We start from the raw sequence: 22,311 nt of genomic DNA on the forward strand, positions 1-22,311 counted from the left end.
TTATTATCACCTGATTGCAACATACGCTAAATTCTAAAATAGGTACAAAACTAATAATAAACAATAATACAATAGATTAACAGTAGTTTAGTCGTCTAAATAAAATCGGAAAATCCTTATTAAGATAAGTCATATCATATTGATTTAGGTGCTTCTATAGAATTTCTCTTGTTTGGAACTAGAGAATTAATCTACACTTCATCCTTAGCATACCGGAGTGAATCGCCCCTGCATTAGTACCATCATAAAATCCAATATTTAACCAACCAATGAACCATTGAAGTTATGAATACACTTTCAGCGATATCTAATAATAAACAATCAAAAGAACTTCAAATATTAAACATAAACTTTAATCAGGATCAAGGATGTTTTGCCGTGGGTCACGAATATGGGTTTCTAGTCTATAATACCAATCCCATTGACATAAGAGTAAAGAGAAATTTCAATATAAATGGGCATGGCTCAGGGATTGCACATATTACAATGCTTCATAGGACCAATTATTTAGCATTAGTGGGAGGAGGGAAAAACCCCAAGTTTGCAAATAATAAATTGGTGATCTGGGATGATTTAAAACGAAAGAACAGTTTGAATTTGGAATTTATGAGTCCAGTGCTTAATGTTCTATTATCAAGAATTAGAATAATCGTGGTTTTAAAGAATCAGGTTCTAGTATATGGTTTTTCATCGCCGCCGAAGAAATTTGCTACGTACGAAACAATAGAGAATGAATTCGGTTTAGCTGACCTATCGGTCAATTTTACTAATTCAATAGGCAACAATTTGTCTACGTCTAATTCTTCAATTTCTTCTTTGGTTTCGAACCAAGTATCATATGACAGTAACAAATATCAAACCCTTGCATTCCCTGGTCGGTCGATTGGCCAAATCCAAATAGTTGACGTATCACCATCAGGTCAAGAAAAGAACTTAGTAAGTATAATAAAAGCGCATAAGTCAAAAATTCGGTGTCTTGCGCTTAACCGATCTGGTACCTTAGTGGCTTCGGCATCTGAAACTGGTACCATCATAAGAGTTCATTCTACTCATAATACAGCGTTGTTATATGAATTTAGGAGAGGTTTAGACAGAGCCATAGTAACTTCCATGAAATTTTCGCACGATGATTCAAAATTAGCTGTCTTATCAGACAAGAATACTTTGCATGTTTATAACGTCTCTCCGTTGAATACGAGTCTGGGAGCAACTAGTGATCTTGTAACTCATAACGAAACTTACCCTGTAAATAGACTGCATTTATTAGGAAGCATTGCTTTTCCTATTCCGATTCCAAAGTATTTCAAATCCACATGGTCATTCTGCTCCGTTAATACAAATAAATATCATCCAAGTGGTTCTGATAATGATACCATCAATGATGTGGGGATAATTGGATGGTCTGGGAATGACAGTATCATAATAATTTGGCAAAACAAAAAAATATGGGAGAAATATGTTATTGTTGAAAAACGTAACAAGTACCTAGGAGATATTAATGATGGGTTAAACACCAGTCATCAAGGAAGTTCTAACTGGGAGCTTGTGAGATTTAATTGGAAAAATCTTGATAATTTAGACTGAACTATGTACATCATTATTTAATTATTTACACGCAGAACTTACTAATTGGAAGAAACAAAGTCATTTACATACTATTTAATCAACGATTTCGCATAGTATAGGTTCGTAGAATTTCTTCTCTTTTTCAGATTGAACACTTTCCCACTTTCTGCCATGGAAATTTCGAACAAATCTCTGAGCATTGTCCTTATTAGCGAATCTAATTAGATTCAAATGCACTTGGTTTATAGGATCATTCACAATTGTAGTAAAACAATTTGAGAATTTTGCTAACGGTGCTAGTTCGTAATCCCACAATAACTTCGGTAATGCATGTTTCGATAACCCAAACGGTAAATTTCGTACTAAAACCAGGGCAACACGGCTATTGGTGTCAATTAAATCGATTATTGGGCCGTACAAAGGATCCAGGTCAAGATACTCGTAATTTTCAATCTTCTTTTTCTCCAAATTCATGATTTGCGTTATTATGGAAGACTTATAGGGTGAATGCTGAAAGATATTCTGTATTGGAGTGTTTCCAATAGTTTTCTCTATTCGTATTTTATGGTTATGCAACAACTCATTTATCGAACTATCCAATAGCGGTGACGACATGTATTTCAATTCATTTGCCGTTGCCCCAACAAATTCAAAGTTCAAATCGAACCCATTAATCTGCTTGTCTATCGTCTCCAACCAATACACACATGCATGCTTATAATTGGGAAATATAAGGTAGTAGGCACCGGTGGGCAAAAGGTTTATCGGATTTCGAGCCTTCACTACCTTAAACTGTATTCCCTTCCGGAGTTCGTCCGATAAGTAGTACTTCCGTTCTCGATTAATCGGGTATATATTGTAGAAATCATTATAACTGATAAACGAATTCTGGCAGTTGAATTTCAAGATATTTGATTTCCTTCGTGCTGCATTGGTTTTGGGCAAATCCTCCACCGCCGTCTCCAACGGTTTCTGTTTCCATTCATTCTCCATTAATCCGTCTAATATTGATCCTTTGGCCTTCTCATTTGGCTTCTCATTTGTCAATGTCTCATCCTGCTGGTATAAATATTTGCTTACTATCGGCACCTTAGTCGCTATTTCTGTCGACGTAGTTGTATATAATAAATTAAGAAGCCTATTGGAAGCTCCTTTGGATAGTTTAGAACTCATATAAGCCTATCAGCGTATTCATAAAATGTAATTGCAAATGTATAGTAGTGGTTATTGTTAACGTCTGTAACTTTTCAAAAAAAGACCACAAAACTACTGGAGTATTTTTTTTGTCGTGAATAGCCTTCGGGAGAAAATTAATACACAGTTTAGACGGCTTACTATTGACATTAGGTTATCTTGACTTAAAAAACGAGTTCTTGTTTAGATTTGATAAAGATTCAATATAATCTGTTATCTTGTATCTTAATTTAGAGCAGGTTGGCGGTTAAAATATACTATACAAGTAGTTTTTTGATTATCTATCAAAAGACCCTCGTGCATTATCATAATAGCTGTGAAGACGTGCTTATCAATTCTTTTTTTTGAAGTTTTATTGGTATAGGTGCTTGATATACGTAAGATGTCTTCAGAAACAATATGGTCGAATAATGGTACGTCGCCGTTGCAGTCTTCGACGGGTACCAATCAGTATCGAAGTGTATTAGATCAAGTGGATCCAGAGGTGGCCAAGATGTTGGCCAACTCGAATTCGAATCCGATGATTTCCGGCGATAATGACGGTAATAGCAGAAGGTTTTCGTTCAATGATGGTAGTGATATGGATGGGAACTTTTTTGGGTTCAAAAAGGGTTCCTTATCTGCAATTACGGCGCCAGCTGGGGGTTATGCTGGTAGTAATAACGGGAGCAACACAGGTCCTCAGCGTATAAACTTTGGTGCTGCATCGATCAGTGGAGGGATTGCCAGTAGACATCCGCCGCAGGATAGCTTTTTGCAGAAGTTTTCGTCTGTAGCAGATGCTACTAGAGATATTGAGTTATCCAATAACTTGGGGAAAATATCTCTTGACGCACCAAGCTCGAGAAGAACTAGCTTTAACAACACAGACGCATCTAATAATATGACGCCGTTGGGAGAAGTGGGTGGTATCTTAGGTACGCCTCACGGTTCTTTAAATGAAAACTTGAATATGCCTGTTCCAAGAACGTCCAGACATCAATCAATCAGCGAAAAAATTGATAACTACAACAATAGTTCGCCGATTCAAGCTGGTGCTGCTTTATCAGTTAATTCAGATTTAAACAGTAATGCGAACGACCAGACTTCAGCTATTCGTCACCCACAAGCTCCCCATACGTTTTGGAACCCAGCAACGGCTACATCCTTCACCCCTAACAATTCATATGGGTATTTTATGGAAAATAATGGGTTGCAAGGAGCTCCTGTTCCTCCGCAAAACTTTAATCCTTACAATCGTAATGGTCCTAGTGCTCCACCAATTAGTCCCCCACCATTTATGATTCCCTCGCCTCCAGCACAGTTCATGGATCCTGGCTTATACAATATGATGACATATGGTATCAATGATGACTCTCCTGATGGCGAGCATCAAGAGGACAAGGATAACAGTGATGATGCCAAAAATGGTGATTTGAATAATCGACTGGAAACAAAGCAGAAGGATGTATCAAGAAAGGGACATACTCCTGGTATTGGTTTAATGAATCGTCAAGCCGGAGCTGGAGCAGGATTTATGTTTCAACCTTTTAATCCTTACTCCCTTTATCAGCAGTCGTCGCCGCCTGTGGGTATGTCACCAGTGGCTGATCCAAACTCTGGAAATTCATTACTTGATGATGGTACCTCAAAGAATGTACCTCCAACCCAACTGACACGTCCATCACACGCAGCTCCTTCAAATGGTAACAAGCGCAAGGGTAACCCAAGAAACGCTTCTTCGTCTGGTAAAGGAACTAACCATATTTACAGATCACCTTTACTTGAGGAAATCCGTTCCAATTTCAAGGGTAAAGAATATTTTTTGAAAGATATCTATGGGCATGCCGTTGAATTTACGAAAGATCAGCATGGATCGCGTTTTATCCAACAAAAGTTGCCAGAATCTAGTGATGAAGAAAAAGAAGTGATTTTCAATGAAATTAGAGATATATCGTATGATTTGATGACTGATGTTTTCGGTAATTATGTCATACAAAAGTATTTCGAACATGGATCCCCAATTCAAAAGAAAATCTTGTTGGACTGTATGATTGGTCATATTTATGAATTGTCTTTACAGACATTTGGCTGTCGTGTTGTACAAAGGGCCTTAGAGGCGATTGATTTAGACGGACAAATCCAAATTATTGAAGAATTAAAAGACTACATTTTGGTATGTGCAAAGGACCAAAATGGTAATCATGTTATTCAAAAGTCTATTGAAACAATTCCATTTGATCGTATTGAGTTTGTCTTAGAATCCTTAGATAATCAAATATACCACTTGTCAACCCATCCTTATGGTTGCAGAGTGATTCAGCGTTTATTAGAGCATTCGGATGCTGAAGACAGAAAGAAAATATTAGGAGAATTGAATAGATTTATTTTCTATTTGATTCAAGACCAATATGGTAATTATGTTATGCAACATACTTTAGAACGAGGTAACCCAGAAGATAGGGAAGAGATTTTGAAAATTGTTTTAGGATCCGTTGTTAACTTTTCGAAACATAAGTTTGCTTCAAATGTTATTGAAAAATGTATCAAGTTTGGTACTTTAGATCAAAGAAGACGCATACTACATGAAGTCATGATTGGAAATGAAGACTACAACGTTGAAACTGTCAGTGACGATTCAGCTTTAGCATTAATGATGAAGGACCAATATGCTAATTATGTGATTCAGAAATTGGTTGAAGGTTTCGATGCAAAGAGCGACGAGAAGAAAATTTTGGTTGTAAAATTGAGACAATATTTAAAACAAATTTCTTCAAAAAATAATTATGGGAAGCATTTAGCTTCAGTTGAAAAAATGATTATAGTTGCAGAAACAGCGTTAGTTGAGGCAGAAAGAAGTACATAATACTGTCACTTGGTTGCTTATTTATTAAAGATTATTAAATTCTGATTTTTTGCTAAAAAGTGGAACAACTGTCTTTATTACTAAACACCGGTTTAATGTACCGATGTTTTATCGTTCCCGTTTATTTTGTGTATATAGGTTTTCTCTAATTGGTAATTGATTGCTTATTTCATCGCTTTCTTCTATTGTTTATACTCTTACTGTTAATAATTTTGTATATATGTGTTTATAAATAAAAATTTCTAAAATTACTGTACATATATTGTGTTCGTCATTACATAATTAAATTATACGCTCCAGGTAGTATAATAATAGACATAAAATATTTAGTACGTAGCAGACATGTCTTCGTATCGTTATATTGTTTGTTTAAAGTTGAACTTCTTTGAATCTTGTTACCAATTTCAAATGAAACAGTTCCCAAATTTCATCTTTGCAGTCATCATCGCCGATTTCACTTCTATATAATTCCCTTATCTGATCACACGACATTGCTCTTGCTATATGGGTATCGTCTGCCTTTAAGCATACAACAAAATCGTATAGCGTTATCCATTTCAAAAGCTTGGACTCTGTAACATAACTAGTCGAATTTAATTCATCTTCCGTTATTGATACTCTCTTGGAAGGATCTGAGGGTACTATAAGATTTTGAACGTCTGAATTTTTTTTCAAAGCCTTTGAGTCTAACATATCTTCATCATCCGATACTACCAAGGAACTGAAATTTGATGACTCACTATTCATGTTATCGAAGCTCTTCCTCAATTGATTCAAGCTTAATAAAGATGAGTTTGTATTTAATGAAAATGATCTTCCACTACTAGCTACATCACCTGTAGCCATCTTAACAAAGTTTTCATTCAAATGGCTCAAATCAGCACCAATCGATCCACCGGGATGCTTCATGGAAAATAACTTCTTTCGTTTCAACGCATCCTCTTCTAGCATCTCAGATAATGCCAATATTGTAGCATCGGCTAAGACCATTGATAGCGTAGCCGACACTGTTGGTGCTGGTATACCATGTATCGATTCCTCATTCAAGTTTGAAGGTAAATCAGCATATAGCAAAGACTTAACCTGAGGGTGATTGGACAATTTTGAATTCCTATTACACGTCAAAAGTATAATAGGAATCGACTTGGGGATATGGGGCAATAATTGCAAAAGTTCAGGTGTGTTCCCACTTGCAGTTACAAATATCAAGGTATCGTTGTCCCGTATTATTCCAAGATCACCATGTAAACCTTCTGATGCGTGGAGTGCCGCAGATTGAATAGATAACGAATTTAGTGTTGCTACTAATTTGCTGGATATCTTGAAGCTTTTACCAATTCCCGAAACTACTACTTTCCCTCCCCGTAAAATACTTTGAAAAAGTAGTTCCAACGAATTCAACAAGTTTATCCGTGAGTATCCCGATTTACTATATTGCTCGACCAAATGGCTCATCGCCTCACTCTGACTACCCAAAGTCTTGTTTACAGAGTCTAATGCTTTCTCTGCCCTTCTTTCATAAACACATGTGTCCATTGGTACTTATTTGTTTTCCCTCTTCCAACTATTTGCTAGCTTATGAAATTTTTGTCTTTTTGAATCATTATCATTACTCTAAGATTACTAATTCTTCCACACTTTTACGCAAACGGAGCCGCACCTTTTTTTTTTTTGTTTCGCTCGCAATTTAGTCTTCGCCGTTGACGCAGAATTATATGTGACTACTCAAACTCTAATAATCGGCAATTATTAGTTACACCGAGATATTTAATTCTATGTAGTATAAAGCTGGAGGGGAGTCAAGTGGCTTACAAATAGATTTCAGATTACAGTATTAACGAACATTTGTCACGAAACATGAGACAATTATAGCAATACGCGCAAGCATGTGATAGAATCAGGTATACGAGTTGAATTCCAAGGCAGAAAATAGCTCATTATCATTCTGCGATAAATATTCGTACTTGTCTCCACTTTCGTTCGTATAGTCTCTAGGGTTGGAACTAGTCTGAGAATCAAATTGTAACTGCTGTAGAAAAGCTTGGGTAGTGTTCATATTAGCAGTTGAATTTGCATTCGTAGTTACATTTTTATCCTGTTCCTCCCGTAAATTCTGGTGGTTTTGGATTGTCTTTTCACGTAAAATGTTGATCTGTCTCGCTCTGTGTGCCCAGTTGGAGGTGTAGGAGCCAGTTACACTTGAATGCCAAACGGACGCAAATAAATCTGCTGTTAAGGCTAAATTTCGGATGAATATCGGTAACTGGTCTTCAGAAATGATTTTGAAGTGGCAAGTTGCAAAAACCCCTGGAACACCTGATCTTCTGTAGGTTTTGACTTTAAAATATTTTTGATAGTTGGATCCGATGTAGCTATTGCCGGTGCCTTCTTGAACTTGGGGAGTTGAAGAGTTGGACTCGACATTACTGAGGCCACCCCTCACAGCTACCAAAGACGACGATGGTGTATGGGAAGAAATGACAATGTTCAAGAAATTGAATTGTGACTTGATAACATTGAAATTAAATGGTAGTCCTGACTCATCGAAGAATATGTTAACATAATTATTGCCGATGTGCCTCTTCTTGAAATCAAAGTACTTGTCATTCTCATTTTGAGGCATCATGGTGGCAGTATGGAAGATTAGCTGGGTAGTTTGGTTATTCCAGAATATTGCATATTCACCATCCATATTATTCTCGTTATCTAGACCGCCGAGGTAGACATCTTTACAGTCCTTCAATTTTATCAATCCCCCTACATTATCTAGTAAATGCTGATAGTCATGAGACCCAACTTTGTTGCTTAATATTTCAGTCTCTTCAGACTGGTTAGGCCCAATATATATTAACCCAACCTTATGATATTCTACAACCGGAATTCGATCAAATGCTGATATTGCTCTTAAAGTCACTGGCTCTTCGATTAAGGGTAACGGTTTAAATTTGTTTTCTGTGTCCATACTACTGAATATTTGTAAAAGCATATGATTTGAATTGAAAACTGGTTTTAAATTAGTTCCGCTTGAAAAATTAGACTTTGTTAGTGATATCCACTCAGGGATCATAGATGGGTCTAACTCAACACGGAATATGGAGACCCCAGTTGGTCGCCTGAATGTAAATAATGATTCACCCGTAATCATGTTAGTGTCGATACTAATGATGCTACATCCCAAAATCCATCTATTTGTACTCATGTAGTTTTCGTGGCCAGTATTTTGTAATTTTTTCAATAATATCTCGTTGGCTTTACATGGGTTGATTATCTTCAATGGCAAATCGGAATAAGTAAATCGGGCAATTAATTCCAAATACGCCAAGGTTTGATCATTTAACACCTTTCCATCATTACTTAACAATATTAAATTTTTGATTAAAAATGATGATACCTGCTTCCTCTCGCTAAGGTCCATTTTCAAAAACCAGCTTGAAATGACATTATACGATAAGGTTGATAAATATTCTGATAGGATAGGCGTAATCTTCGTCGCTTGAGTTGTAGGAGTCTGTTCAACTTCTGCATCAATTCCATGGGTTTGAAGTACTTCTTCTTCTTGGAATTCATCAGTAGTCTTACGTTCTTTAATATCGTTAGAATACTCGATATATTTAAAGGCAATAGCAAAAACTCTCTTGTATTCATCAACAGTAAAACTAGACGTTAACGTTGGTAAGTGTATTAACGACATCAAAAACTCCAAAGTATGTGAACTAGCAAATGCACTTGTAACCCTGGTTTGTAACTTGGATAAAATTGCTGGTAGTGACTTTTTGATAGATAATGGAATTGCATAACAACATATGGTTAATATATTTATGCAAGGAATGGCTGTCTTTTCCCATGAACTCAATCCAAAGAGCAAGGCCTTGATTATTTGATCTTCATCATACTTCGAAAAAAGGTCATGATAACCGAGTAATGCTGACAATGTTCTCACAAACGCAACTTGTAGATTTGCTTTTGTTAGGTTTTCCGGAACCGACAAAGTTTTCGGCAAATTAAGCATTAGTTGATCACAAACAATGGTCTTCAATTTCACAATCTCTTCAGCATTATTCAAGAATAGCATCATGTTTGCTAATTGTGAACAAAAATGTGCCCAGATATAGGAATATACTTCCCAATTTATGAATTTTGACATAATTTCTAAAACTATTGAGAACCATTGAGATATATCAATACTATACTCATCATCCGCAAATATCATCTTAATGCCGTTGGGATTGAACAATTTCAATCCCTTAGATGGTTGGTTGAAGAATTTTTCTGGTAAATAGTCAAGCGTTTCTGGATACGTCCATTGGAATTTTTCATCCTTATTGAAATCAGCATCCTGTGTATTTCTGCCAAAAGTTGTCGCTAACCCATCCATATCTATGGGTTTACTAAAGAATATAAATCTCTCACCAGTGACTCTTAATCTTACTAAGCATCTGCATAAAATTAATAACAAATCAGCATCTTCGACTGCTAATGCATACTGACATATTATTATTAGCAAGCGAAATACTTCTTGTGCCTTCGCTCCATCTTCAGTCGACGATATTAAAAATACACGTACAATTGATTCTGTTACAGTTTGCAAAAATGACGATGAAAACTGATTATACTGTTCGTAAATACCGCTGACCTGCGAAGTAGATCCTAAGGAACTCATGGATACTAAACTTCTACGCCTTTCTGAATTATTTTTCACTTGAAACCCTGGCATGAATACTTTAGATAGTTCATTGAAAAATGACAACAGGGATCTTAATGCAATATCGGTTAGAAAATTATCCGCCAAATATTTGGTAATCCTCTCGTCTTGTTCGACGACAGATCTTTTAAATAGATCAAAAATTATTTCATAATTAATAATATTCTCATCAAATATAGACATCGATATATCATGGCCTTCTTTTATGACTCTCAACGTCTCAAGTCTAATATTTGCAATTTGTTCGCTATCTGTATGGTCACCACTTAACTTCGTTGAAGAAGATGTTGTCTTTATTAGCATGGGATAATAAAAGTAATCCAAAAGCTTAACACAATTCTCCTTCCATAAGGGATTCAATAAGGAACACAATTTTTCTTCAGAATAATAATTTAGAATAAACTTGATATTGCTTGCAGATAAGTATTGGTAATGGTCCATAAAAAAATTTACCAACTTGTCCTTTGGAGAATGCAACTCATGGCTCTCATATAACTCTTGTAATGACGTACAGATCGATTTTAAATAATTAATGTCTTGTTCTGAGTTTAGCCTAAGACTTGCTAAGACGTCATATAATGAAAAGGTATTTGAATACCATAACTGAAATGGTAATAATTTATCAAACGGAATTCTCATATTGAATTCTTCGTCAAGCTGACTTGAAAATAGTCTATCGAATGATCTTAAGTACGCCGTATTTATAATAGGTATGTTATAAGAAATTGTTTTCTGTGCAGCTTTGAAAATCAAAATGTACGAACCATCTATCATTGATCTATTTTCCAAACAACAAATTACTATTATTCTTTCTAATATTTGAATCGAACCCATGCATGAAACCAATGATCGACTTAGTTCTTTAGTACTAGCATGCGAATTAATTGTCACATTTGACCTCACAGAAGACAATATATTTGAATAATTTATAGTGTCCATTGATTTATAATGTTGAACGTCATTATTCAGTGCAATATCACAGAGCGTAGATATGGCAATTTGTAATTTCTGTTCTATACACAAATTGTTAATCAAATCCCAAGTTAGGTTAGTTAACTCATTACTTAAACCGTAGATAGAGCAGAGAAATTCTATGGTATCGCCATAACATTTCATTGGGATGCTTCCAAACACAACAACAGAACGAAGAAGTTCTAAGCATGCGATTATTATCTGGGCGTTACTTGTCCTCGATGCTATAGATACAATTTGAAATATTACCGAAGAGATTGTAGTTTCATCAATATAGCTGAAACTGAACTTGAGACAATTTTCAGTCAATCGTATTATTTCAAGTAAATTCTGGAACGCATTATTATCCGATAATGTTTCTTCATCGTCTCTGTCTGTATAATACTTAGCAGACTTCCCCAATACAAAAAGACTTTGCTCAATAAACCGATTAAGGTTTTTCTCCTTATCGTAAATACAAAAATCATGGATATCTCTGCCATCATTCGTCAACACCCTGAGAGCCTTTAAAAATAGATCTAAATCAGGGTCTACCTTATTTTCACTTAGCTGGCAAAACGAAGCGATATCTTTAAAATACATTAATCTAATGCTAACAGATGCCGTATCGTCTTGTTTGATACATTCAATTAGTAATTCAAGGGCAACTCTTCGAATATAGGATTGAATTCTTGAATCACACATATCTCTAGCCAAATACCAAATCTCTGGTATTGATGAAATTGCATACGTCCTTAAAGATTCAGTAACCTTTGATGCTGCTGAAGCCCTACGAGGCAATGGACCATTTTGCAATTGATTGAATAGCTTCTGTTGATCACTTCCACCTCCGATAACCGTAGGGTTTATCAGTATCGGTACATTCTTACTAGATGTTGATTTTAACGACTTGGATATCGATTTAAAAACATTTCCTATCCCCGAAGACCTTCCAAAAGTTGGATGGTGAGTCGACATTTTTATACTCTATTAACATAAATTCCGTATTATTCTTTACTCTCAACTATAAACCCGCAATTAGTAACAGGATAAAGGGTGTATTATATGGAGCTGTCTGATATTATTTCTGCTAATTTTTTTTAATGCATATTGACGTGCGAAAGACTGCCTATGTTTTTACAGATAGCTGAGTTACTATAATATAATCAAATTAATAAATACGTTTTATCTAAATCTAACACCAGAAACGGTAAACTCTATAATACAATGGCTTGGTACGTAGTATTGCTCTTTCCTCCTCTAACTCTTGTTTCAATGCTTCTAAGTCTGTTTCTCTACGTCCAACGTCAACATCAATGTTCTTGGCTCTAATGCAAAGAATCCAATTATTCTTCCATATTTTATGGCCTACGTAGAATACAAGTAAAACAACAAACCCCAAATAGTTTTGGAAAAATCCTTCAGCGCTGGGTGATTCTCCTAACGGAAATAAAGAAACCCAAAATTCTGCAATTAATACTAAAGTGTTTAAGGTGGCCCCATAAATCGACCCAATTACACCAGTTTGGGATTTGAAGCTCAACTCGTCGCTTGATCTTCCTTTGACATATAAGGCCCTTCTAAATCTTATGTGGGCTACACAAATAGACCACCAAGTGAAGATGGAACTTAAACCACTAATCAGTAGTAACCAGTTAAATACTTCTTCTTGTTTACCACTTGCTGCGATAAAACTCAATAAACCGAAAATGTTTGTAATTATGATCGCAACTAGTGGTCTACCTGCTCTGTCAATATATCCACAGATTTTTGGTGCCAATCCTTGTTCAGCTAAAGCCGTCAATGTCCTTGATGTTGCATATACCGAGGAAGATCCTACCGAAATAACGGAAATCAAAATAACGGCATTCATAACAGATGGTAAGCCACCGATACCCCCGTTGTTGATGGCAATGACAAATGGAGATGCGGTGACATCGACCGAACTGGCACCCAACAAGCTGTCAGAATTATAAGGCACTAAGAAACAAATCAAAGTTAAAGATATCATATAAAACATCAATATTCTCCAGAACACTTGTTTTGTTGCCCTTGGTAATGTCACCCTTGGGTTATCAGTCTCAGCTGCTGTCAAACCAACTAACTCAGTACCTCCAAAAGAGAATGCAGATGTGACAAATACTGAACTAACACCCTTAAATCCATTCGCAAACAAACCTGGATCATGCCAATATCTGTCTCCTACGTAATGTCCATTTGGAGCTCCTCCTGCAGCAATAACAATAGAAACTATTATGAATCCAACAACTGCAAGAACTTTAATTGATGAAAATACAAATTCTGCCTCACCGTAAGCTTTTACGCCAAAGAAATTTATAGATATAACAACGAGGTAAAAAATAAGTACCCAGACATCAGGATTGACCGATGTGATCCAGTATGTCATTGTAATAGAACCAGCGACTAATTCTAAAGGTAATAAAACCAAGAATTGAAAAAAATAGTTCCATGCAACTGCAAAACCAACAGATGGATCAATGAATCTACTCGCATAAACGTTAAACGAACCAGAAATTGGGAAAGTTACCGCTAACTCGCCCATCGCCTGAATCGTACAGAAAATAGCTGAACCTGTCAAAGCCCAAGCAATCAAAATACCCAAAGGACCACCTGTGTTTAAAGCGGATCCTGACCCAATGAAAAGTCCTGTTCCAATCGAAGACCCAATAGCAATCATTTGCAAATGTCTCGATTTCAATTTTCTTTTTAATGGAGATTTTGCGGTCCTTATGTTACCTTTCTGAATGTCATCCAACTTTTCTAAGTCAACTTCTTCTTCTTCTTCGTATCCTTCGTATCTCTTAAATGAGTCTTTAAAAGATTGCCATTTCGTGTGCTCTTTTTTATCATCAAAAGTTGATGATCGACTTGATACCCCATTAGAGAGAGGGATGCTCTCGCTGTTTGTAGATTCAACTTCTTTAGGTTCCATTTGCTAAAGCCGTCTATACTATTATCATTGAATATTTGAATTTTTAATTTTTTTTTTTTTATAATATTAGTGCACGGCATTTTGCAACTTTTCGCAGACCGAGTAAACGATCTATTATGACTCAACTTGCCTAATGTTATTACAACCTAATTAATTATTACGCTATTGGACTAAATAATTCTAAAGTATAAAAGCAAAATTAAAAGTAAACCTAAAAAAATATAAACTTATGAAATAAACCACTTGAAACCGGTACCACGACCTTAACCATAAAGCAAATCAACAATATAACAAAACCCACCACCCCAGGTAATTTTTTGAAGTATTCTCCTAAGCCAAACAGGCCTTATTTTAATGAAAACATTTCCACAATTATACCCTTCACTTTCTACACCAATTCCCCATTTAATATTCTCTCTAACATTACAACCATTCCAGAAATTCCACCATTTGTGTCTTTCGCAGGTTTTTAATCTCACCAAATTTTTCATTAATGGACCACTGGGACCATTGATGTATTTATAACCTCCAATGAACAGATGTTTTTGACGAGGATCATCATCAGGTAACTTCTGATCACCCCAGTGTCCTGTAAAAGACAACCAATTTCCGTATTCCACTTCTCTACCTCTATGTCTCGAATTAGTGTTATTTTCTGCAGGATATACAAATACACCATCATACGAATAAGCCAAGTAATTCTTGGTAGGGTTCCACAAAGGACCCCTGTCGGTGAAATCGGATAAAATACCGTAAGGCAAATCATGAGGGTGCTGTCCAACCGAAACATAATTTGCATGCGTTCCTCTAGCTGAGAATATTATGGGATGAGTGTCGTCAATCTCCCACTTTTCTAAGTTGTGATAGAAATATGCACCTCCTCCACCATGGGCCGACATCCAAACGATCACCGGTACACCGTTATAAAATCTCACTAATGAATGTTCCCAATCGCCTACGTGATTACCATACGGGCCAGATCCCATGACAAATGGACCCAAATTGAACGAATAAAAGTAGAACCAGAATGCATCTACCCACCCATTACCTTTATCAACTACAATTAATGTCGCTGGCGCATTTTTAATCTCCCCGTCAATCAATGAAGGCTTATTTTTTGCACCAGTAACCCATTCAGGGTCCTTGTCGAAATCTGTTCGGGACAGTAAAAATATATCCGGCACATTCGGCAACTTAGATAATTTACTAAGGTTCATTTCTTCTTCCGTGCCCTTGACAACACTACCGTTTTCATAAGTCACAAAAAAGTTTGTCACGTAATCCTTGATATCATACGGCAAGTATTTTTCCTCCGTGTATAAATGAACTAATGGCGCATAATCAATAGCATACTGTGGTATCTCACCATTCTTCAACGTTCTCTCTTCTTTCTTTGGCCAACTCAGTATTGGCGGTAAATTCTTATCGGGTGAGTTTATAAGATTATTTATTTCAACCTTTTCTGTGCCAATCGACTCCATAATATAGCTATTTGCTGCCTCCCACCGAGGCAGGTTCGTTCCTTCCACTGCAAACGCAAATATTAGTATGGAGAACCAATATGATATTATCATGCTATTATTCGTCACGCTTTAAGTTTAATGCCCATAAAATATAGAAAAAGGTTGTTGTTCTACTATATTTAACGGCTTGTTCCGATTTAATTTCTGTTGATCATTTTATTTTGTATGCAGGTCGATGATTACACTGTTAGTACTAAGATAAGAAGAAGCAAACAACTGCCCATTAAATGTAGAAACTAAATCAAAAGTATATATTTATATATAAGTGTATGTGTATCTTGAGTAAATTAGAAAACGAATATTTGATCGCCTAATTTTGAGACCGGCTTTGCCTTCTGGTAGCCTAAGCCAACGGCAGCCTTCTTCATTGCACTAATCATAGGTGGAGGACCACATAATAATAAGTTTGTGGCTTCAGAAGCCTTTGGTAAGTGCTTATCCATAATTTCTGGAGTAACGAAACCGACACCACCGGTCCAGTTTTCTGGAGGGGTGTTTAAAACGTAATAAATCTTAAATCTGTCCGGGTGTTCTCTAGCCATCTTGTTCAATTCTTCTTTCAACAAAATGTCATCTTCAGTCACGTTAGCGTACACCAAGCTGACCTTAGTCTTATCTTCTGGGTTTCTCAAAATCGCGGTCAAAATCTGGTACATTGGAGTAATACCGGTACCACCAGCAATCATTCCAAACGATTCAACCATACCTGGGGTGTAGGTGAAGAATCCCTTTGGTCCTCTGATATCGATGGTTTCCCCAATCTTCTTGGACTCAACGTGTCTTGAAATGTTACCATTTTCATAAGCCTTGATCAATAAATCAAAGTATCCTAATTCATCATCGGTGGAGATTGGAGTGTAAGATCTAACCACCTCTTTGTCATTAATAGTTGCTCCAATAGCAATATGTTGGCCAATTGGCAAACCTAATCTGTCGGTGGACCGTGGTAACCCGAATCTGTAAACGCATGTGTTGTGAGAAACTCTGGTTTTTTCAATCAATGGAAACTTTTGGAAATCATTTGGCTTTAAAACTGGAGCATTCTTTCTGCTTAATTGAAAGAAATAATATGCTACAGCTGAAGAGATTATTGCTGCAACAGTAGCAAATATAATAAAGGGATTAGGCTCTGGTTGTGACATCTTGTCCTTCTATATGGATCGTTGTACCTAAAGATGCCCGAAAAATAAATATATGCGTTGTTGGTTTTCTTTTTGGGATAAAATAATCCGTTTCGCATTACCCGGAATTATGACTTTATGATTATCTTATGATATTGGCCTTGTTATAGTAGCTACAGGTTCTCCGGAGTTATGTATGTATTATAAAATTAAACTACAATTACGTTGTATTGGCTAATAATTAAATAGGCCGTGCTCGGATTTTCTTGAACCTCTTGACACCATAATATAGATAAATAAATTTCGTCATACAGCCGATATATTTACAATGATTCATTTATAAATCCATATAGTCTAGACTATTATTTGTCTTCTTCTTGTTCTTCTTTTTCTTCTTCAACACTCTTGACGTTCCATTGACAACTTACATCCCATCTGGAGCCCTTGGCATTTATACTAACGTATTTCACAAATTTAAGGACAGAAGGATCTCTTAGCATCAAACATAGGGAATTCCATTTGCATTGACTCGTGTACAATACACTATCGTCATTTGGATCGTTAGCCTTATAGATGGCCGGATCGTCGTCTTCGAAATCGCTATCATCACCTCCATTTAATGCCATGCACAATTCGTAGCCTCCGTATTCACCCAGTTCCCAATTCTTTGGATTTATAGCAGTAGGAGTCAAGTTCAATGTAGCTTCAAGTAACACGTTTAACTCGTCTGAATTAGGTCTAGCTAGCAGTTTGTCGGTCTTTGTGGCTAAAATGAAATCTTGACCGGGTCTGAAGCGTCTTATTAATACTTGATCGCTGGTAGGTATAACACTAGTAATGATCATGAGCCACTTTTTAAATGCCACGGACCTTAAAAATGAACCAAGATCACTTAATTTCTTGTCAACTTCGTCAGGTGAAATTCGATTGATTAGCTCGAAACTTGGTGCTTCTTGTGGGCCTATTTTATTGATCTTCTTGATGCCTTCTTCTGATTGCTCAAAAACATCCCTTCCATCCATGTACATAAAGCGTTGCTTGTGTGGTGGCATGGAGCACTTCCATGGAAAAGTGATCTCTTGCGAGTTGGCAGGAGTCTTTTTCTCTAATTCAGTGGTCTTGATAGATTCCTTTAGTAAGTTGGCAAACTCTTCTTTCAAAATGTCCTTAATTTCGACCACCGATTCTTCAAGAAAAATCTCATTCAATCTTTGAAGATTTTGGTCCTGCAAATATAGAGGGTTCAAATATTCTGTTAAATATTGTATTTCATCTGAAGAAAACTTACCTGATGAAAAGTTTTCATACAACTTTAATTCCTCTGCATGTATATCGCTCCTGAACGGTTTAGGAAAATCAAATTCTTGTAACTCTTTACTCTGTAATTGCTGCAAGGTACTTCTAGATGTTGTTTCTTCTTGTTCCCCTGGTATATAACCTGCTTCACCAGGCTGCGGAATATGAAACCACCCTTGAATAGACAACCTTTGCTTGTCGACTCTCACTTCCTCTACATCATGGAATGATAGACCTGGCTGAACGGTGAAAAATGCCATTTGATTAAATTGTGGAGTTAACTTGACATCGTAGTCTGTTTTTGGAACGTTAGGTACGATTGCAGGGAATAGTCTCAATCCTCCACCATAATGGGACTTCCAGGTTTTGTCTGGATCGGGTAAATAAAGAATAAAACTGACTCTTCTTGATCCAATAACATCATCATGCGTTAACAAATGGCACCCTTTCGTATAAGTGTTTATCGACATATCTGTCTTGCTGCCGCTTAATTTACCACACCCGGTTATCTTAGATATAACATCACGAAACTCTTCTGAATAAATGGCAGAACGTAATTTGTATAATGAAGGTAATCTTGATAAATCATCCCAATCTAATCCAGATAAATTTGCTAAATCTCCAGACTGGTACACTCTATATATATCCGTCTCTTTTTTCGTAAATGCGATTTCGCTTAGAACCTCCTTGCGTACTTGTCTTAATAATGTATCATCTACAAGCTCCTTGATCGTTCCCCAACGGAACGGTTGACTATCTTTTACTTCATTTTTTATGTCATGTTGGAATTGATCCTTCCAAACTTGCGCATTGAAATAAGAATGAATATCCTCTTTATTGTAAACGGTGTTTAACTTCTTATTACTGTCATCCTCTTTACCTTCCACCGGTCTCTTTCCTGGCATTGTTAATGTACAAGACTTGATTCTGTGACATACATATAAAGAAGCATTTAAGACATAAATACTGAAAAATTTCGTTCGTTCACGTGCACCTAAACCGGCGATATTCTCCGGTTGACTCATATGAATCATATAGAATTTTTCAGTTTCAATAAATACTAGATTAACTCAAATCACCAGAAGATAAAACTAGATCTATATATATATATATATATAAGCATACAAATCTATATGAAAAACATATAAAAATGGTTAACTCACCTACATTATCAGCTCTGTCGTATAATTCCGTCCTTGACTTCAAGAAAGTGAATAAAGCATCAAATTGGATTATCCAAAAATTCGGTGGTACTTCGGTAGGTAAATTTCCTGAAAACATCGTGGATGATATAGCCAAAGTATTCAGTCAGCAAAACAGAGTTGCAGTTGTCTGTTCTGCAAGATCTTCGAACACAAAAAGCGAAGGTACCACGTCCAGATTGATCAAATCAGCGGATTTAGCATTGGAGGACGGCGACTTCCATGCATTATTAAAGGTTATTGAAGAAGATCACGTCGAAAATGCTAAGAGTCGTATCTCAGACACAAAAATTCAAGAAGAATTAATTGAGAATACAATGAAAGAATTAGAAAGAGCGAATGAATTGTTAAAGGCATGCCAGGTGATTGGTGAAATAAGTGCCAGAACCTTAGATTCGATCATGTCTGTTGGTGAAAAGCTTTCATGTCTCTTTATGGCTGCCTTGATGAATGACCGTGGCTTAAAGGCTACCTATGTTGATTTGTCAGACATTATTCCTTTGGATTATGACTTTACAAGTGGATTTGATGAGAAATTTTATAAATTCTTATCTTCTGAATTAGGTAAGAAAGTATTATCTCTTGATTCTGATGTTGTTCCTGTTCTCACTGGCTATTTCGGAGTTGTCCCTGGTGGATTATTGAACGGTGTAGGTAGGGGTTACACCGACTTATGTGCGGCATTGATTGCTGTTGGCACTCAAGCCGAAGAATTACAGATTTGGAAAGAAGTCGATGGTATATTTACTGCAGATCCTAGAAAGGTACCAAACGCCAGATTATTGGATAGTGTCACCCCAGAAGAGGCCGCTGAGCTTACCTATTATGGTTCTGAAGTCATCCATCCGTTTACCATGGAACAAGTCATCAAAGCGAAAATTCCTATCAGAATTAAGAATGTGAAAAACCCATGGGGTTCAGGTACTATTATTTTCCCAGATAATTTGGGCAGAAGAGGAGAAGAAACTCCTCCACATCCACCAGCAGCTTATGAGACTTTGTCAAGTTCATATATTGCTACACACAAAAAGAAATCTGCAACTGCTATTACAGCCAAGCAAGATATCGTAGTTATTAACGTTCATTCAAACAAAAAAACCTTATCGCATGGTTTTTTGGCTCACATTTTCACCACCTTAGACAACTTCAAGCTAGTTGTTGATTTAATATCGACTTCAGAAGTCCATGTATCAATGGCTCTCCAAATTCAACCTGATCAAGAATTACATTTGAAAAATGCTTTGAAAGAATTACGCAAAATGGGTACTGTTGATGTTACAAGAGAAATGACTATAGTTTCGTTGGTCGGAAAACAAATGGTTAACTTTATTGGCATTGCAGGTAATATGTTTAAAGTGCTAGCTGACGAAAGAATTAATATCGAAATGATATCCCAAGGTGCAAATGAAATAAATATTTCTGCAGTTATCGATGCAAAGGACACTTTAAGAGCGTTGCAATCTATTCATGCTAAATTACTAGAAGGCAGTTATGACTTATTAGGTAAGACAGAAAGTGCTGTCGATACACGCTTAGAAGGCTTAAAATTGCAATGAGCTTTCTTGTATATACAAACAATTCCCATTCAATGCATAAAATATCAAGTTTCATTATAGAAGTCAATCCATTCTTGTTAATTCTAAAAAAAAGTTTATAGACATAATTATTTATATAAAATCAATACAAGAAGCAAGACAACCTCATGTAATGAACAGCAACGACAACAATTACAATTAAATATCAAAATCGCCAGATTCACGACTATTATTAGCTCCACCTGACAGCTTGGCATTTTCGTCAATAAATCCTTCCATTTCACCAACCATTCCCCCTAATAATTCAGTAGCTAATTTGTGGTATGCCAATTGAGCTTTGACTAATTCGAGGAATTCTTCTAACGGTTTAGAATTTTCTAGCACATTTTGCAAGATGTTGATAGCATCTTCCACCGTGTTGGCAAATTCGTCTTCCGCATTTTCCATAATAACACGCAAGTTAGGTTCTTTTGAAGGATTTGAGCAGTTGGTCAAGTTCATACGGGACAAGTCATAATCAATTCTCTTTTGATCAACCTTCTTTTGGATATTATTGCTTTGAGAAATCAACTGGCGTAATGTTGCAGTAAGTGGTTTGTTGAATTTCGATTTAATCAATTGATCTTGGCCCAATCTTGCATTACCAATTTTATTCAAATTAGATGAATACAAATCCAATCCCTTGATCAATGGGTCATTATTTTGTTCCCCGGTTGTTAAAATTGACCCATCTGTTGCTCTAGATAAGGCGTGGTACAAAGTTTTTGGAGGCTTGAATTCCCCCGTTGTCGGGTTGATTAAGGCTGCCTGTGCCTCAGCTGGTGTAGTAGCCTTTGATAAATTGGAAACTCTATTGCCGAAATTCTTACCAAATTCTGTAAACGATTCTTGCAAATTAGTTGGGTAGTCGTAGCTTTCATTTTCATAGTTTGTAGTAACCTTTAATACATTCTTGTATAATTTTTCTATGTTATTGCACTTCTCTGCTAATTCCACGTACTCTGATGGTAGCTGACTTATGTCATCCACATTGACCTTGCCCATTCTCTCTTGAACCATACGCGAGGTTCTTTGAGCTAAAGGTAAGAATTCATTATTAAAATCATTACTAAATTTATCACCCAAGTTCTTCAAGTCTTGAGTAAAGTTCGAGAAATTGAATGACATTGTTATACCGCTTTGCAAAATATCGATCACTTGGAGTATTATAGATATTTATAAAAAACTGAACTCCTTTATTTAATTTTTGAGGTTCTCTACGAGGGGGCGCACGGGACATTTCCAGTAAATCACTATCAACACATATAACAGTAGTCAATATTACAATTTTATTGCTATTTGAAAGAGAAGAGAGCTAATTTTTAGCTACTCCCAGTATATTATTATATAATGCAGTTCTTTTTATTGAACTGTTTTGTTATAT

General features: G+C 36.2%; 11 protein-coding genes across 11 annotated transcripts; 3 read left to right on the forward strand and 8 right to left on the reverse strand. All coding sequences in view use genetic code 12, as the record gives it.

Annotated features, from left to right (window-relative positions):
• Positions 1-285: 285 nt before the first annotated feature.
• Positions 286-1,584, forward strand: DEHA2C07084g (DEHA2C07084p; the record flags this gene model as incomplete). The annotated part of the gene is made up of 1 exon (XM_457990.1): positions 286-1,584. The coding sequence occupies one exon, from the start codon at positions 286-288 to the stop codon at positions 1,582-1,584; it is 1,299 nt and encodes a 432-aa protein (XP_457990.2).
• A 75-nt stretch (positions 1,585-1,659) lies between these two features.
• On the reverse strand, positions 1,660-2,739 carry DEHA2C07106g (DEHA2C07106p; the record flags this gene model as incomplete). The annotated part of the gene is made up of 1 exon (XM_457991.1): positions 1,660-2,739. The coding sequence occupies one exon, from the start codon at positions 2,737-2,739 to the stop codon at positions 1,660-1,662; it is 1,080 nt and encodes a 359-aa protein (XP_457991.2).
• Positions 2,740-3,142: 403 nt separating this feature from the next.
• DEHA2C07128g (DEHA2C07128p) lies at positions 3,143-5,605 on the forward strand (the record flags this gene model as incomplete). The annotated part of the gene is made up of 1 exon (XM_457992.1): positions 3,143-5,605. One exon carries the CDS (start codon positions 3,143-3,145, stop codon positions 5,603-5,605), a length of 2,463 nt encoding a protein of 820 aa, XP_457992.2.
• A 369-nt stretch (positions 5,606-5,974) lies between these two features.
• DEHA2C07150g (DEHA2C07150p) lies at positions 5,975-7,141 on the reverse strand (the record flags this gene model as incomplete). The annotated part of the gene is made up of 1 exon (XM_457993.1): positions 5,975-7,141. One exon carries the CDS (start codon positions 7,139-7,141, stop codon positions 5,975-5,977), a length of 1,167 nt encoding a protein of 388 aa, XP_457993.2.
• A 361-nt stretch (positions 7,142-7,502) lies between these two features.
• Positions 7,503-12,236, reverse strand: DEHA2C07172g (DEHA2C07172p; the record flags this gene model as incomplete). Its single annotated transcript, XM_457994.1, has 1 exon — positions 7,503-12,236. The coding sequence occupies one exon, from the start codon at positions 12,234-12,236 to the stop codon at positions 7,503-7,505; it is 4,734 nt and encodes a 1,577-aa protein (XP_457994.2).
• Positions 12,237-12,453: 217 nt separating this feature from the next.
• On the reverse strand, positions 12,454-14,211 carry DEHA2C07194g (DEHA2C07194p; the record flags this gene model as incomplete). Its single annotated transcript, XM_457995.1, has 1 exon — positions 12,454-14,211. One exon carries the CDS (start codon positions 14,209-14,211, stop codon positions 12,454-12,456), a length of 1,758 nt encoding a protein of 585 aa, XP_457995.2.
• A 263-nt stretch (positions 14,212-14,474) lies between these two features.
• Positions 14,475-15,785, reverse strand: DEHA2C07216g (DEHA2C07216p; the record flags this gene model as incomplete). The annotated part of the gene is made up of 1 exon (XM_457996.1): positions 14,475-15,785. The coding sequence occupies one exon, from the start codon at positions 15,783-15,785 to the stop codon at positions 14,475-14,477; it is 1,311 nt and encodes a 436-aa protein (XP_457996.2).
• Positions 15,786-16,021: 236 nt separating this feature from the next.
• On the reverse strand, positions 16,022-16,876 carry DEHA2C07238g (DEHA2C07238p; the record flags this gene model as incomplete). The annotated part of the gene is made up of 1 exon (XM_457997.1): positions 16,022-16,876. One exon carries the CDS (start codon positions 16,874-16,876, stop codon positions 16,022-16,024), a length of 855 nt encoding a protein of 284 aa, XP_457997.1.
• Positions 16,877-17,217: 341 nt separating this feature from the next.
• DEHA2C07260g (DEHA2C07260p) lies at positions 17,218-19,185 on the reverse strand (the record flags this gene model as incomplete). The annotated part of the gene is made up of 1 exon (XM_457998.2): positions 17,218-19,185. The coding sequence occupies one exon, from the start codon at positions 19,183-19,185 to the stop codon at positions 17,218-17,220; it is 1,968 nt and encodes a 655-aa protein (XP_457998.2).
• Positions 19,186-19,301: 116 nt separating this feature from the next.
• DEHA2C07282g (DEHA2C07282p) lies at positions 19,302-20,909 on the forward strand (the record flags this gene model as incomplete). Its single annotated transcript, XM_457999.1, has 1 exon — positions 19,302-20,909. The coding sequence occupies one exon, from the start codon at positions 19,302-19,304 to the stop codon at positions 20,907-20,909; it is 1,608 nt and encodes a 535-aa protein (XP_457999.2).
• Positions 20,910-21,086: 177 nt separating this feature from the next.
• On the reverse strand, positions 21,087-22,055 carry DEHA2C07304g (DEHA2C07304p; the record flags this gene model as incomplete). The annotated part of the gene is made up of 1 exon (XM_458000.1): positions 21,087-22,055. The coding sequence occupies one exon, from the start codon at positions 22,053-22,055 to the stop codon at positions 21,087-21,089; it is 969 nt and encodes a 322-aa protein (XP_458000.2).
• Between the last annotated feature and the right edge of the window lie 256 nt (positions 22,056-22,311).

The sequence above is a fragment of the Debaryomyces hansenii genome, assembly GCF_000006445.2.
Source record: "Debaryomyces hansenii CBS767 chromosome C complete sequence".
NCBI lineage: Eukaryota > Fungi > Ascomycota > Pichiomycetes > Serinales > Debaryomycetaceae > Debaryomyces > Debaryomyces hansenii.